Here is a 17,036-nt window from a genome sequence, read left to right as displayed (position 1 = left end):
ACAAACAAATACAGGTTTATTTAGATATGATTCTATAAAAGGACTAAAGGAATCTCCCATCTTTTACAAAAGATCTTTCTCCCCAAAGCAATTTATCATCACAATGGTCAATTACCCACAATACAGTTACAGAGTTGGAGCACAGAATTGCCACTTCGTATTATTTTTGTAGGCCTTAAGCTTGAAATATTTCCTTGCAGAAGTATGAAATGATGTGAAAAGCACACTTTAATATTCATGTGAAGAAATGCTTCGATTACTATATTCCTGCATGACAGACTTCTGTTAAAGAATCTAACCACTCTGATCACACTAGGTTTGCTAGAGAGAAAACTGGAGTGGACTTTGTACCTTTAATGGTTGCACAGATCCAACCACTTAATGTACAGGAGCCCTCTCCAGTTTTCACTCTAGCAACCCTAGAACACACCCAATCTTTCCAGATTTCATAAGTTAAGCAGGGTTGGCCCTAGTTATATGTGGATAGGAAACCACCAGAGAACACTATAGATCTCTAGGTGGGAGTAGGAAAAAATCCTGCATGAAACCTGGAATGCTGCTGTCAGTCAGACAGTGCTGAGCTGGAAAAACTGATGGTCTGACTCAGAATAAGGCAGCTTCCTGTTTTCCAAAGGAACGGGGCCAATAATGGCAATCCTGATTATGTTTGAAGGTGCATTTTCAGTTCATGAAGTTCAGTTCAGTAGTGGTGTGGTTTAAAGACAGCACTCTAGTATTCACTGCCAATGTGCACACATCCTACAGTGTACTTCATGAAAGGAAACTAGGCTCTGTTTTTTGCACCTGAAAGATCCCAAACTCATCTCCAGGTAGGGCCTATGAAGATTTGTGCCTGAGACTTTGAAGAGCCACTGCCAATCAGTGCAGATTAGCTTTCCCCACTTTGGTGTCCTTTGTATGTTTTGAACCACAGCACCCATCAGCCTTGGCAACTGGCTGTGCTGATGGGAGTTGCAGTTCAAAGGTCAAAGGGGCACTGGTTGAAAAAGGCTTGTGTAGACATTATGGAGGTAGATGAACCAATGGTGTGACTCAATATGGTAACTTCTTATAATATGCAAGGCAAAAATAGTGAAGGGACAGGGATTCTGCTGCAACTCAGTTTGCATGGAAAAAGCTCAATTAAAGTAGGACATTTGAAAATCACTGCTATAGAGTCTTCCTGGACATGGACCCCACACCAGCTGTTCCCCTCCCAGAGCAGAAAATAATGCTGTGGATGTCTGCTTTGCTTTAACTCAGACATGGGCAAAGTGCTGTTCCTTACAGGTTGCTCAATTGCAACTCCCAGCATTCCTCACCACAGGCTATATATACTGGGTCTGATGGGAGGTGCAACCCAAGAACATCTGGATATTTGGCCAATCCTGTTCTGTCTGCATGGGAAGGACACTTGAATAATCCACGCTATGACAAAATATCTTAAACAATTGATTAGACAACTGTAGCATATTACCTGTTTTTGTAAGAGGGTGGATTACCAGCTGTCTAGTCAAATAGTTTTCAGAAGATCGCAAGAGCAGCACAATATCAGCTGGTAAGGTGTCTCTATTTTTGGCTAAGAATCCAGATGCATTATAAAGAACCTGTTTGTTTTAAACAAAAATAACAACAACAAGGGCAGTAAAAGTCACAAAACTATTTTTCCTCATGTTTAGTGCTTATCAAATGGTTATATTTCCATGCATTAAGGAACTGAAAACTCATTAGGAGATCAAGCCCAATGATTTAGTGGATATGTTGAATAAACAAGGAAGCAAAGATGATGGTGCTCAGTTAATTAAGTGGATGGTTTGGTTCACTTGGAAAACATTTGGAACTCAATTACCATCTTGCCTTTCAACTGCTGTTGTAGGATGTTTATATCATATGCTGCTATGCATTCAGTGAATGCATGGGTGTTAATGAGAAAGACTCAGACCTTGGGAATAATTATTTTGAAACAGCTAGTTGCAAAAGGCTGTTACTAACTATTTTCAAGAGGAAAATTAATTCCCTGTTGTAAGAACTAAATATATCCATGTTGGGCATATAGCAAAGTGCAATACATCCAAAATCCATAGAGTTGTGATTTCTTTATTGGCCAACTAAAATGCACAGAATACATATTGCAAGCTTTCAAAATTCCACTGGCTTCTTCATCAGGCAAAGACACTTTTCTTGAGATTCAAGTTGCCTCTTGTATGACTTTTTACATCTTTGGCTGATGAAGAAGCCAGCACAGCTTTGAAAGCTTGCAACATGTGTGTTGTGCATTTTTGTTGCCCAATAAAGGTATCACTGCTTTGTGGATTTTGGGTAATAACTAAAGCATGGAAAATCGCATCATTACTGTCATTTGACAAGGAATAACTTCACTCCTTTTATGGTGTATTAGGCCTGGTACAGAGTGCCGGTTTCTAGCAGCCTGGGGCCAAAATTAGGGCTCGGAAATGTGTAGTATCCACACGCTCCCGAGCCCTAGCATGCAGCGGCGGCACCATCATGCACACGGGGGCTGCCACGATGATGCAAGCGTGGCGCAGCATCTGCACATTGCAGTGCCATACTTGTATCATCAACACACGACAGTGCACCAATGCTGCACTCATGGCGTCTGCCACAGGAACCAAAAAGGTTTTGGTGTGGAGGGACGCCACATGGTTTTACTGCTGCGGTGTCCCTCAGCAGCAAAAATGGGGTGCCTCCAGTCTGCCCTTCAGGGTGGTCTATTGAGATTCTTAGTCACTTTTAGAGTTAGGAGGGTATAGTCTCGTTCAACGGGTGTGGAGATATCATTTGATTCAAGTGTCAGCTTCTGTTCTGACTTGCACTACTGTCTCATGCTTTGTTGTGGGTGCTGAGGCAACAATGAGGTGGATAAGAGATTAAGGAGATTTTTTTTAACCTTTTAAGGATCATGAATGGAGTCTGATAGCAGATAGTAAAACAATGGCCCAGAACACACTGAATAAATAATCCAGTTTGAGATTGTCTGCCCTGACTCAATGCTAGGGAATTCTGGGAACTGTTGTTCTGTGAGAGTGTTCCGGTGCCACAATAAACTACTGTTACCAGAATTCCATAGCATTTAGCCATGAGAGTGAAAGTGATGTCAATCTGGGTTATTTCTGCAATATGTTTTGGACCAATGTCATATAAACAAATTCACCAGTGAAGAGCAAGAACTATTTCCAACTTATGTGCATCAAACTTTTTCTTTCTGTCTTACTTCGATGTTTTAGCTATCAGTCCAGAGTCTGGACTGGGATTGTCTTTTTCTGTCTTGTTTGGAGTGTAACAATACTGTAGGTGTCCTTTCCCAATGCTGCCCAATTAACCAGGTTTTTCACTTCAAAATAACTCAAGACAGATGATTTCCATTGTTAAATAAACTGCTAAATTCAATCTACTATAAAACTCGTTCATGAACTTTAAAAGGTTTTTAAACCCATTCAGAATAGAATGTGTTTTATGCTCCAGGCCAACATCTTGTAGATGTCAGATTTATATTTTTTTTAAAAGGAAATAATAATAGCAATTTTAATCACCTTTGAGAAACAGGAATTAGTTTTTCGGCCTTAGAAGTAAACTGTAATTAACTTATTTTTAAAAGAAACTTTCCAAGCACTGGAAAGTCCCCTATAGGCATACAGCAGTATGTGCACAGGGTTTTCTTTCAAGACCAGGAACCCAGATTGGCCATGGTTTTCAACAGTAGTAAGGAAACAAAATTCAGTTCTTTTACCTTCCCAGCATAATGATATATCCCAAATGTCAAATCCATTCGTTTGGGTCTCCAGAAATATTTTGATTTTAGATTGTCTTCAAATTTTTCTGTTAACAAAATGAGAGGAATTCACTTTCAAGTTAATAGAATAGCATGTACTCACTTCTGCTTATTGCAGACATGTCTTTATACTGAGACCCAGCATGATGTAGTGGTCTGAGTGTTGGACTAGGACTCTGGAGACTAGGGTTCTATTCCCTGCTTGGTCATAGAAACCTACTGGGTGATCTTGGGCACGTCACATACAGTAATAATAATAATAATAATAAAATTTATTTATGTTTCCCCACCTCTCCCAGTGGATCGAAGCGGGGTTATAGACTAAGTAAAAGCACAAAGTGTTTACCTCAGAATTCAATTAAAGGCAGCTAAAAACAATAAAATATCCAACATCAGACAATAACAATAGCATCAACAAGCAAGGCAGGGATCATACACAGACAGGGGCATATCATTCATATCAAGGGGGTATTCATATCAGGTGGGGTATGCTCGGCTGATATCAGCCCCAGAGGAAGGCAATGGCAAACCCTCTCTGAATAAATCTTGCCCCCCCCCCCCCAAAGATGAAAGGTTTGCCTTAGGGTTGCCATAAATCACAAATGACTTGAAGGCACACAACAACAACAGCAACAACAACCACCTTTACGCTAACTGCTGCATTTACTCTATCTAACCCTTCTAAGTTGAAAATGTATAAACATATACTGTATATACTCATGTATAAGTCTAGAAATTTAGGTCAAAAAATTGTCCCCAAAAAACTGAGTCGACTTATCCATGGGTCAATGTAAGTACTGTACCTTAACTCTTTCAAAGAAGAAACCATCCCCTGGCGAAAAGCAAGAGTATAATCTGTCCTGGAAGCACTGACTCCCTCTACTCTCTCATCCATCCAGCCTTAAGACTGAGCACAAAGAGTTATGTCTGCTGAAATTTTGTAAACTCTTTGACATTGTTTTGCTTTGCTTCATCCTTTAGCTCCTTTGCTATATGCCCCTAAGTTTTACCCTCGACTTATCCATGGGTCATATAAAAATCCATAATTCTGCCCCCAAAACTTACCCTCGACTTATACATGAGGTCGACTTATAGTCGAGTATATACGGTACACATTTTCATATAAAGGTTTAATGCCTCTAAGACTCTGGCACTCCAAAGGAAACTGAATCTGTTAAGCGTGCACTAAACTTCTCCTGTTTTGGGTAGAGCAGAACAAGATAAACCCACTTACTGGATTATTCTTCTGATCATTCTGCTGCCTTCCATGGGCAGCAGAGCTGGCCTGAGAAACAAAATAGCACTGCTGCCCTCCAAGTCATGACACCTAATATCCAATCATCTTATTTTGACTCATGAGGTAGACAATGCCAAAGAATCTCTCTGCATCCTTGGTAGTAAAAATATAGTTGCAGCTAAACAAATAACAATTTACTTCTTTATCATGGTTGATCTATAGTGTAAAAAATTAATACTGTTTTACACCACATTAAGTGCTGCAGCCCCATTTATGGAATCCTGGGTTTGCAGTTTTACAAGGTTTTTAGTTTTCTCTGCCAAAGAGTGTTGGTGCTTCTTCTTGTTGTTCTGGGTCTTCAAATCATTTTTTACTTATGGTGACCCTAAGGCAAACCTATCATGGGGCTTTCTTGGCAAGTTTCTTCAGAGGTTTATCATTGCCATCCCCTGAATCTGAGAGTATGACTTGTTCTGGTCTCCAGAGTCATAGTCCAACACTCAAACTACTACCCCATGCTGGCTTCACTAAACTACAAATCTCAAGATCTGTAGGATGGAGCCATGCCAATTAAAGTGGTGTCAAATGACATTATTTCTACAGTATAGCTACACACCTAAAGCATGCTGCCTGAATGGTCACTTCACTTTAATGGTAGGGCTGGTCCTGATAACATAAATTGAAGATTTACCACTAGCACCTTTTGACACTGGAAACCCACTGACACAAGCCAATTTAACTAGAAATGTAATATACACAAGTTGCCAAAATATCTTTAAAATAGCATACCCACAAGTGTTTGATCTGTAGCTCTAGGAAAACGGCTCTCCTCATCAAGAAGGGACAATAATCCCATTGGTTTTTGCAGGAACATGTCTAACAGGGGCCTGTTGTCTTCATATTCAATAACTCGTGCATCAACACCTTCATACAAATATTCATTCTGTAACATAACATAGGAAGGTGTCCTATTGCGTGCTTTTGTAAACAGAAAAACTGCATGTGTTGTGCTAATTCTGTGCAGGTCTGGGTGCTAGGAGGATAACAGGAGAGAAATGGAAGGGAGAAGGATATCAATAAGTGAAAGAGCTGAAAAAACTGATGTGGGGAATCCCTTTACAAGTAGTTTGTTCAGAAAGAGTAGTACTGTAAAGTATGCTCACAATTTTTCTCATCCTTGATGAGAATAATAATAATAATAATAATAATAATAATAATAATATCATCGATTTATTTGTATGCCACCCAATCACAGGGAATCCGGGTGGCTAACTGCAGTAAGAAAATAAAATACAGAAAATACAATAAGATACAAATAATCCCTTCCCAATCCCCTGACCAATGACCCCCCAACCAAATATTGGGACTTTTCTTTTTTGCAAAACATTGCTTCTTTTGCACAATAAACAGTGTTAGTGTTACTCAACAGCCCTTAAGATACGATGGGGAGAGGGGGTTTCAGGAAAAAGAAGTACAAATTTCATTTTAATTTCTGGAATACCTGCCCCACCTACCAAACTCACCAAGGTTGCTGTTTTATGCTGCTTGGAATCTCTGACATAAGCATTCCTCTTACTGGCTGAGGATCTACTGCAACATTTTGTTGCAAGCATCTGTATGCATCATTTATACAGAAAGAAGTTCCACTTGGCTGGGGCTTAATAGCCATAGGCTTCTTTCAGTAACATTTGCTCTTTCCTTCTACTGAGGAATATTGTCTAAACAAACATCCCATTACCATTTTAAAATTCTAAATATTCATTTTTCAGCCTTTTAAATAAGCTCCTGAATTCTGCCCACTGACCCATCAAGTTTATTAGCTTTCAGTAATTGCACTGTCATATCTTTAAAAAAGGAAAAAGAAATCCAGTGACCCTCTGGCCAGACTAAATTCTCCACCTTTTGAATTAGGCTGCAAATTTCCTGGATGAAATTAAAAGTAAAATTACAATTTCCCACTCTCACTTAAAATTCACGGTTAATAGGTTTGTTCGTAAATTATTAAGAAATCACAGTTCTTTAGAATAGCTCTCTATGTTATTCACTTATTTTTATATATTCTTTGATGTTGAACTGTAAATTATAAAGTACACCTTGCTCCACATGAAAACCACATTGCATTTGCATCAAACCTATTATCACTGTTTTGTTGCTTGGATACTGTAAATAGGAAAGCACTATTTTCAAGATGGGCATTGCAATTACAGAAAGCAATCACAGAATGGGATAAACAAAGCATTTAATTGTATTTCATTGTGTTTTGCCTTTCCAAAAGTATTCCAGGTTTTTTAGACAAAATTCTAAATGTTGAGAAGTCCACCAACAGTTGCTCTGCGTCACCTGGACTTAGGTAAAGCACTATCTTCTTCCTAGAATTATTTCTAACAAACACCTCTCACACAAAGACAGAGGTGGGTTACGCTCAACAGCCTCAGTCTCATTATGTGACTACTAATGTCATGTTTGTTGAACATGATAAAGGTCCCATATCTGTACCTCAATAAGGTGTCTCTCACACTTAATCAAAGTGTGGCTGATGGGTAGATCAATAACTTGGTTTGGAGTCAATGCAGGGGTATGGAATGGGTGGCCTTCCAGATAATTTAAAACAGTATCTCTCATCGCCCTCCACTATTGGCTAGGACTGATGAGAGTAGTAGGCTAACAATGTCTGAATGGCTACATGATCCCCCCCGACCCCTGCCGGCATAATGGCTTAATCGTCATTTCTCTTTTATCACATGAGGGCTGTTCATTTGCACACTTTTCCTGGGGGTTCCACTTCTTTATTTGCCTCTGAAAAACACGCATGCCCCATCTTTCACCAGGGTTCAGGAGAGATGGACCAAGAACTAGTCAGCCCTCCATATCTATGGATTTTTTATCCATGGTTTTCAGCATTCAGAGATTGAAAATGTTCCAAAATATATAAATTCTAAAAAGCAAATCTTGATTTTGCCATTTTATGTAAGGGACACCATTTTACTACGCCACTGTATTTAATGGGCACTGTATTTAATATACACTGGACTGACTATGTGACAAATGTTGCTGTCCTCGAGCAAGCAGGGATCACCAGCATTGAGGCCATGCTATTGAGGACGCAGCTGCGCTGGGCAGGACACATTTCTAGGATGAAGGACCATCACCTCCCCAAAATAGTATTCTACTGTGAACTCGCCACGGGTCAGCGTAAGAGGGGCGCCCCAAAGAAGAGATACAAGGACTCCCTGAAACAACATCTCAGGCTTGGCCAGATAGATCACCAACAATGGTCCTCCCTGGCCTCGCATCGGGAAGCATGGAGACGCACTATCCATGATGCTGCAGCTTTCTTCGAAAGCTCACGCCAAACGAGCCTCGAAGAGAAACGACAACGCAGAAAGAACCGCAACCTGGAAACATCACCCAAGGAGACTTTCTGCTGTGCTTTCTGCAACCAGACCTGTTTATCCCGAATTGGCCTTTTTAGTCACCAACGCGGTTGTACAAAGCGTGGGATGAGTCCTTCCTGAATCTTCGTTCACGAAGCAAAGCCAGAGAGAGAGTATTTAATGGGTCTTGAGTATCTGTAGATTTTTGTATCCACTGCGCATCCTGGAACCAAACCCCAATTGATACCAAGGTCCCATTGTAACAGGCAAGCAAACAGAAGATCTAATTTGTTTTTGTAAGTGTTCTGAGATGCTCAAAAGTGGCATAACAACATTTTAAAGTTCAGCAGGCAGACACAGTATAGTGCTTACCTGTTCCCACGCAAAGACATGCTGATTGAAGTAGAACTGAATTTGCTCATTGGCAATGTTGATGCACAGTTGTTCAAATGAATTCTTTTTGAAGTTTTCAAATCCAAAGATATCAAGAATGCCAATGTTTAGTCCTTCGTCACTTCTGCTGAAAAGACAGAAGATGGCTGCATCCTGTCAGTGACATATGCAAGTATAAGTACATTGTATGCCAGCATATATCTTTTTTGGTCATTGAGAAGGTTGGAAGTCTCTTCCTCTCTCCACAATGACCAAAGACCTTCCAGGCCTCACCATTTCATGGCAACAGCCTCCTCTTTATGTTCATTCAGTAGCTGGTGGACAGGAGGGATGCCAAATCAAGAGATATCTGGTTAAGTTCTCACAGAATGGTTACATCACCTGGTGTGACCTCCAGAGGACTACAGCAGGTTTTAGTAGAATATTTCTGTGTCTGGCTATGGAGTCATAAGCCTCCTTCTCCAAGCCTGTCTGTTCTCCAACAGCTACTGAATGGCTGTGGTGGATTTGGGCTGCAGAGGCTAAATGGTGTTGTCTGTGAAGGGAGACTGAGAGACAAGGCACAGATCCAACTTTTGTGCTACTCTCTGCTGTACATGATCATAGCCAATGTGTATTACACATTTCCTTCCCCCAAAGTTATTTTACATCAAATTTAACACAACTGCTTCCCAGGGTTCACACACCTGAGACTGGGAGACCAACAGATTTTAATGTCCTATCATATACTCTAAGAAAAAATTTAGACAGAGACTTCATGTTTTACTGCAACTACTTATTTATGAAAGGAGAGTAGCTACAGGACAAGCTGTCCTTGCCCCTGGGCAGAGAGACCTCATATAGCACTCCAACATCTGCATATCTCATGGGTTAATTTGCATTGCAAATCTGAATTTACACAAACATACTGCCCTTCAGCAATTTCTCCCAAATGAATCAGGGAAAATGTCCCAGTGGTGCAGGACTGGCCTAGAAGGCAAAGGTTAGCTGGAAAACAAAGTAGTTTTAACACATTTCTCAGAAAATTCTAAATATGATCGGTCTATGGGTTTTTCTGTCAAATTCAAGCAGATACAATGGTTAAATCATTACTGTTTTCTCTGGGATGAAAGTGTTTCTATGACAGAAAGATGCTCCTTAAATCTCTCGTCTGGAAAGATGAAACCCTGAACTGACAGCCACTGTATGTTTAAATGTATAGCCAGAGCTCAGTCATACAACCACTTTTTCCATGACCAAATCAATAAAAGTTTTTTTTTTTTTTTTTGCCTGAATGCCTAATATAGGTCTGGTGAATCAGAGAATGGGAGCACCAACTCCTTTACCAGGCAGACATCACTTCGGAAAGATAGCAAATTGATGAATTTGACATCACTTCTTGGAAAAGCATTGTGATCTGCATAAAGCACTCCATGTCATCTGTGTAGAGCATCTCTGTAATGTTCTCTGTCCTCTACGGTGTAAGAACAAGAGGTGCTTCAGACTCATACTCTGTATCCCCCCCTTGTGTGCTTCCATCTTAAATTCAGGTTTAATTAGTTGTCTCCAAACAGGAATTTACTAGTACACCCAAACCAGAGAAGTATGGTTTGTGCTTGCTCTCTGAAACACAATTGCAAACTCATGATCAAGCAGAGTTCCAAAGTTATGCTTCAGTGGACAAGCACTGATCAGGGACATCTTGAACATGGGAGCCATGCTTTGGCATTATATTACACATGAGGTAGTTTATTGGCTGGGTTCCTACAGCAGCACTACACTACTGTAGTGGTCTGTAACATTAGCATGAGGTGGGGGACAAAGAGCAGCCTTGGAGCCCCAAATGAACCCAAGGCTATTTTTGTGGCCCTCAGCTCCTTCTGAATCTTCTTTTTCTGGAAGAAAAAACTGCTTCTCCCAGAAGACACCAGCAGCATTTATTTTTAAAATATGTTTCAGGTTTTACCTTGACCTGTTTAAAATATATATATACCAGTTTTCCAAAACTGGAAGTGTACTTTGACCACTTCCTGGATTTTTGTTTTTAGAGGGTCGGGGGGAGCAGAAAATTGGCCCTTGTTGCTCATTCCTGTACTAGTGGGTTCACTTTTTAAGTGCTTATGCAAGGAAGCAGCAGTGATGGAAAGACTTTCCTCATGGGGTCACTTGCAGCACTTGACCCCCTTGATCCAGTTTTTTTTCAGCTGAAAATTGAATCCAAATGGCTCAATTTGGCCTGTAACTACTATTCTCTCACCCCAAAATAAAAAAAAAGCCCACCAGTGGAAAAAATCCAGTTGAAAATGACCAGAAGTGACTAATAAATGGTTAACTCATAGGGTCACCACAAGTCAACAGGTGACTTAAAGGCACATACACAGAATTTTGTTTTGTTCTCTTTCCCCCTTTTAAACTCCATATGGGAGAGCAAAGACTAGAATTGGTTTGTGGAATAACTAGTGAAAAGTTCATTAAATGCTACTGAAATTTTCACTTCCTGATTGTTGTATTCTCAGGAAATGCCTAATAAGATACACTTCACATCACAGATTCAGTTTCCCATGTGAAAAGAAATCTTACTTTAAACATGTATCTGGCTTGAGCAATGCATTGATGCGGTTGACTATCCAACTAAAGAGTCGCCCATATAATGCTTTGGCTGTGGCATCTCTTACATCAGTGGCTTTTTCCATTGTGTTGGGCCGTATAATTGTTTCCCCTCGGGTCACCACACAATGAGAGGTCAGAGCTTCTTGCAACTCATCTGCCTGAATGCACAACAAAGAAGCAGCTGGAAAACAAAGACATGGTGTTATGTCTGTATCTTGTACAAATTTGTCAAAGAAAGAGGTTTTGTATTGACACACTTTGTAGGTTGCTTAGTAGGTGAAGCTTAAGGAAAGTCAGAGACTGATTTCAAAGGATACTGTGGTAAGGGTAAATCTCTCCAAATAAAAATACTATAGTAATATTATTAATAATAATAATGTTTATTATTTCTACCAAAGGGCAGTACATCAGAACATATACAAAATGAATCATAGGACTGGATTAGGGTTGCAGGTTCTCTGCAGAGCAGTATAGGACATGTGATGCAGGCCTATAAAGGCCACCTCAAGTCGCTGAAGAGGAGGGCCTCTTCTGAGTTCTAAAGCTCCAAGTCTCATGATGGCAGGTCAGCAAAGATGACAACTTTACTCTGCTGCTCAATGTTAGATAGTGAGGATGAAATGCTGGTCAATTCCATTGTTGCTGGTATTGACCAGCAGCAATCCCATAAAATAGACCTTCAGCAGTGGCACAGTGGTTTAATGCCTGTACTGCAGCCACTCACTCACAAACCATAAGGCTGCGAGTTCAATACCAGCAAAAGGGCTCAAGCTCGATTCAGACTTGCATCCTTCCAAGGTGGCTAAAATGGGTACCCAGATTGTTGGGGGCAATTAACTTACACTTTATAAACCACTTAGGGAGTGCTTAAGTGTACTGATAAGTGGTATAGAAATGTACTTGCTATTGCCGCATGCTTACCAAATGATTGAGGGCTGGTCTGTTGGGAGTGGTCGAAAATGGAATTTGGGGGACTGCTTCACCACCTCACCCCAACTTGACTTTAGAATTCCTAATATATAATACCCCATATCAAACAGGACTCCTAGGAAATCCAGACTGAATAGAATGTACCAAGAGACATTTATTCATCAATACATAGGGGCACTTATAAGCCTCTGTGGAATATAGTGCCTTCTGCTCCTTGGTGGGACCATGGGTATATATTAAAGGTACATATTAAAACTAAATTCAGTTTTCTGAAAACAAGTCCATATGCAGTAATTTTAAACTATAATCATGTTTCAGTGCCTGCCTAAAACTGAATAAAGATGGGATCAGTCTCATATTCCATGATTATGATGAGAAGGCCTTATTCTGGCATTCCTATCAACCTGACATATTTTGAGATGGACACACAACCTCTATAGAAAATTTTAAACTGTGGTCAGGCTGACATAATATTTTCCGAAGTCCAATTCAGTGTGCGTAAGTAAGCAATATCACACACACTGAATTGGACTTTGGAAAATTGTAATATTAGTGTAATATGGTGTACAACAGCCAAATTAGAGAGCAGCTGCATCATTCTGCATCTGCTTCAGCATCTGAACACACTTCAAGGGCCATTCCACATAGAGCACTTTGCAGCAATCTAAAAATGACCAAAATCATCATAAGTAAAAAAAATCATTCTATGATTTTAAACCAGACGTGAACATTTGTGGCAGGAAAAAGAGCCAATTCTTTGCCCTGTGGCCCAGTATAACATATGAATGTTGGAACTAGAATGTGAAGAGCATCACATGCAATGAATTAAGATCTTTATGATGCCCAGATTGAAATCATAATTAATAATTAGCCCCCACATGCTGCAATCCCTGTTTCCCCAAATATTCCACTAAACTCTGTAGAGTTTACTTCCAAGTAGATACGTCTAGGGTTGCACCATTAATCACCAAAGGCATTTGAATCTTTTAAAAAGAAAAGAAAGGAAAAGAAAAGAAAACTCACAGTTTTCAAGAGGTGTTGGATTGGAAATGATGCTCTTGTCAATCATGTACTCAGTAACCACAGATGAAAATTCAATGTTGCCCACATTTAGAATAGCAGCAAGTATGCTGTATACGCTCCCTAGTTCCTGAAAGACAGATGCACAGAAACATTCTAATTTACTGTCTTATAATTGACATGTCAGGCTATAACCACAGAACTATCTTTCTTCAGGGTTTTTAGTTTTAATTGCTGTTTTTATGCTAGATATTGTGTTTTTAATATGTTATACTATTTAATACTGTCTTAAGGGGGGGAGGGATAAAGGGTTTTTAATTGCCATATTTTATATTTTACTGTTGTTAACCGCCCGGATTGGTTTGCCAGAGGGCGGTATACAAATTATTATTATTATTATTATTATTATTATTATTACTCATTTTTTGTAGAACCTGAATAGTGAAAACTTTCACATTGATGATAGTATAGTCTCATCAATGTGTTTTAATCTTAATTTGCAGTGCAACTAGAGTATTAAAAAGTTATGATTATGCAGCAAAATAGATATAGCACTGCTATTAGGGATATTTAGGTGGCTTCCAGAATAATCTACAGATTCAATGCAGTGCCCCCAAATCTTCAGAATTTGTATTGGCTAGTAACCACCCTGTGCATGAGGGTACTGTACTATTTTTCTATCCATTTTACAGATGGTTAAACTGATACTGAAATATACTTTCCAATTGAGTAAAAGAAATTAAATGCAATGATGGCATGTGTATCTTGGTCTCCCTCAGTCACTTGCCATTCTTGGGACCAAAATGGCCAGAAGGCGCCCAGACTGTACCATAGCTTCTACATTTATCCTGGCAGTCCTACTAGTCCCCTGTCCAATCTTTTTGTTGCAACTTCACAGGTAGCAAGATTTAAGTAACCTTTAAATTAATTCCATTGCTCAGTCTCAGTTCTAATAGTAATAATAATATTTATTTATACCCTGCTCTTCAGCCAAGGCTATCAAGCGGCTTTCTTAAGAAATTTCCATTTATATCACAGCTACTGAAATTTTTTAGAGTTTTAGGATTTATTTTGGGATGGTGTTTTCTCAGCAATACCTTTTCTGAAAGACCTCATAGTATCAAATAGCTTATATATTAAGGTCTGTTGGAGACTTTAATATCTTCCTTTAGAGGCCTGGTTGGAACTGACTCTAGTGTCAATGCGGTACCAAGTCAAAATATGGCTTTTTATTAAAGTCTTTTGATGCCTATTTGATTCTTTCCAGTTTGCACATGTGCTATTATGTTAAATTGTTTTAACTCAGTGGTTCTCAACCTTCCTAATGCTGCGACTCTTTAATACCTCATGTTGTGGTGGCCCCCAAGCATAAACTAAGTGGTGTCTCGGTTCCTAAAACCATTGGAAATATGTGTTTTCTGATGGTATTAGGCGACCCTTGTGAAAGGATTGTTTGACCCCCAAAGGGGTCATGACCCAAGGTTGTGAACCACTGTTTTAACTGGTTTTAAAGTGTCTGGTTTTAAGTAAATTAAAATTATTCCTTGTATTATGAGTCCCTCAGAATTATTGTTATTGTTATTTGTTGTCCTTAACTGATTGTATTATATGCCACCCTGGATCTTCATCTGTAGAGCAGGATACAGCTGCCCCCCCCCCCCCCCCCCCATATCCATGGATTCTTTATCCATGGATTCTACCATCCATGGCTTGAAAATATTTTAAAAAACCTATAAATTTCAAAAAGCAAACCTTGATTTTGCCATTTTATGTAAGTGACACCATTTTACTTTGCCATTATATTTATTTGGACTTAGGCATCTACAGATTTTGATATCCACTAGGGGTCCTGAAGCCAAACCCGAGTGCATATCAAGGGCACACTGTATAAATATTTTAACAAACAAACAAGTTTTGTTTTAGTAGCTTTCTGTTCCTATTTGTGAGGGCTGGGCATTTAAGTGGAGAAATGAATCTGTCACTGAGCAAGCCACTGCTTTGGGTTCACACACTGTATCACAACAAGACAGAAGTCAGCAAACTATACAATGGCTTGTTGTGATGGTATGTCTGACCTGAACCACATAAATGTCTACTCAGACAGTTGCCCACAAATTCTCCGAGGTTGTGTTTCTTGAACAGAAGCCCCCGTATTACTGTTGCATGGCAAAAAAAGAGTTCTGTACCAGAGGAAAACTGAAAAGTTGTTATGGAAGTAATGCAAGCTTGGTTTTCAAAAAACAAATGTAAAACATAAACACTGTTATATGATGAATGCAAGACCTTGAACTAGCCTAACTCAGTTCTTTATTTCTTACCAAATAGTAGACTTTCCTCTTTCTTCTTTTATTTTTTTTTAAATCACCCACAATGCCAATACAAAAAAATTATTGTGGTGATGACTGAAATTATTATGTTGACATCTGTCATTACACTGTATTATGTGTATTGCAACTGACATCTCAGTGCCCTTTTCCATTAAAAATGGCTTGATCTGTCTTGTATGGTACGATTGCAGTTCATTCCAGGCAGCCCTTTCCTCAAAAGAATAAAATAACAGTATATTGTTTTGCCATGTAACCTTTAGTTTGATTTTCAGGCACAAAGTAATATATAGGCTGGGAATAGGTATATCACAAGAACAACCTGCTTCTCTGATTTAAAAAAAGAGAGAATGTTTTCCTGAAATGCTCAGGGGGTTATTTTGGCCACATTGCAATACAATTCTGCCTTCAATGTTTTAGACATGGTAGTATTTGTGGGAAATATAGATTTGAAGGATATATTTGTGCAAATGTACTCTGTAGATGGCCATACATATATCAAACTCCCACACCTAAAAAAAGTCTGCATCTTGAAAGCTGAGTGCTGTCATGGGGTCACTTTACAATTACAATTTCAAATACTCTCCTGGGGTAATATAAACTAGACAAATGTCTTGAACATGGAAGAGGCTGTAAACAGTGCAGAGTGAAACTTCAAATCACCATATATATTACACTATGTATAAGAAAAAAACTTTCTTGCGCTTTCAGTGCTAATGTCTCCAAATGACATTTGTATAAGTGGTAGAATGTGGATACCTTTATATATCACAATATCATGCACATTTCTATACCGTTTATCAGTGAACTCAGTACCCTCTAAACAGTTTACAATCTGTAAGCTTATTGCCCCCAACAAGAAGGGTACTCATTTTACTGACCTACAAAAGGATGGAAGGATGAGGGGCTGAACAGACCTCACCTTTCAGTGCTGGATCGTGGCCATGGCAACTATTGTCCTGATCTGGCATTTCCATGGAGCATAAAGGAGCTGCAAAAAGCGGCTTCTTTTTGTGCCGCGGAAAGGTCACCTTTGCTGCCATGGCGGCATCTTCTGACGCTCCTTTTGGCATTGTGTCATCTTGACGCAGTGCCAAAATAGTGCCATGACCGCCCGCCATGCGCTCAGGCACATGGTGTGATGTTGGCATCAGGGCAGCGTCGGGGCGTGCGTCATGTGTTCGCTCTGCCCTCACTATGCCCTGAGGGTGGTGTATAAAGCCGGTCTGTACAGGCTGTGAGTCAGCTTTGGAGCCCTGGGATTGAAGTCACAACCTTGTGACTGCAGTCCCTGCATTTAACCACTGCGCTACCAGGGGTTTATACAGTATAAGGCCTGAAACAGACGGGCCGAAAGCGCCGTGTCGGCACTGAAGTTA

The 17,036-nt window shown here is 39.7% G+C and overlaps 1 protein-coding gene across 3 annotated transcripts in view; it reads right to left on the bottom strand.

Moving 5' to 3' along the window:
- MYO3A (myosin IIIA) overlaps window positions 1–17,036 on the bottom strand; it is a 191,110-nt gene that overhangs the window by 40,472 nt on the left and 133,602 nt on the right. For 2 of the 3 annotated variants that reach the window (XM_089533390.1, XM_089533392.1), the window contains exons 17-22: window positions 13,337–13,463; window positions 11,354–11,564; window positions 8,774–8,918; window positions 5,817–5,970; window positions 3,749–3,837; window positions 1,478–1,607 (exon numbers count right to left, since the gene is read on the bottom strand). In XM_089533390.1, the coding sequence (XP_089389516.1) occupies window positions 1,478–1,607; window positions 3,749–3,837; window positions 5,817–5,970; window positions 8,774–8,918; window positions 11,354–11,564; window positions 13,337–13,463 (856 nt within the window). Of the gene's footprint in view, window positions 1–1,477; window positions 1,608–3,748; window positions 3,838–5,816; window positions 5,971–8,773; window positions 8,922–11,353; window positions 11,565–13,336; window positions 13,464–17,036 lie in introns of all 3 variants that reach the window. The other variant, XM_089533391.1, reaches the window with a different exon arrangement.

The sequence above is a fragment of the Sceloporus occidentalis genome, unplaced genomic scaffold, assembly GCF_023333645.1.
Source record: "Sceloporus occidentalis isolate IW3139 unplaced genomic scaffold, rSceOcc1.0.p SCAF_7, whole genome shotgun sequence".
NCBI lineage: Eukaryota > Metazoa > Chordata > Lepidosauria > Squamata > Phrynosomatidae > Sceloporus > Sceloporus occidentalis.
The sequence above is the reverse complement of the archived record's forward strand: the minus strand, read 5'-3'. Positions and strand labels throughout refer to the sequence as shown.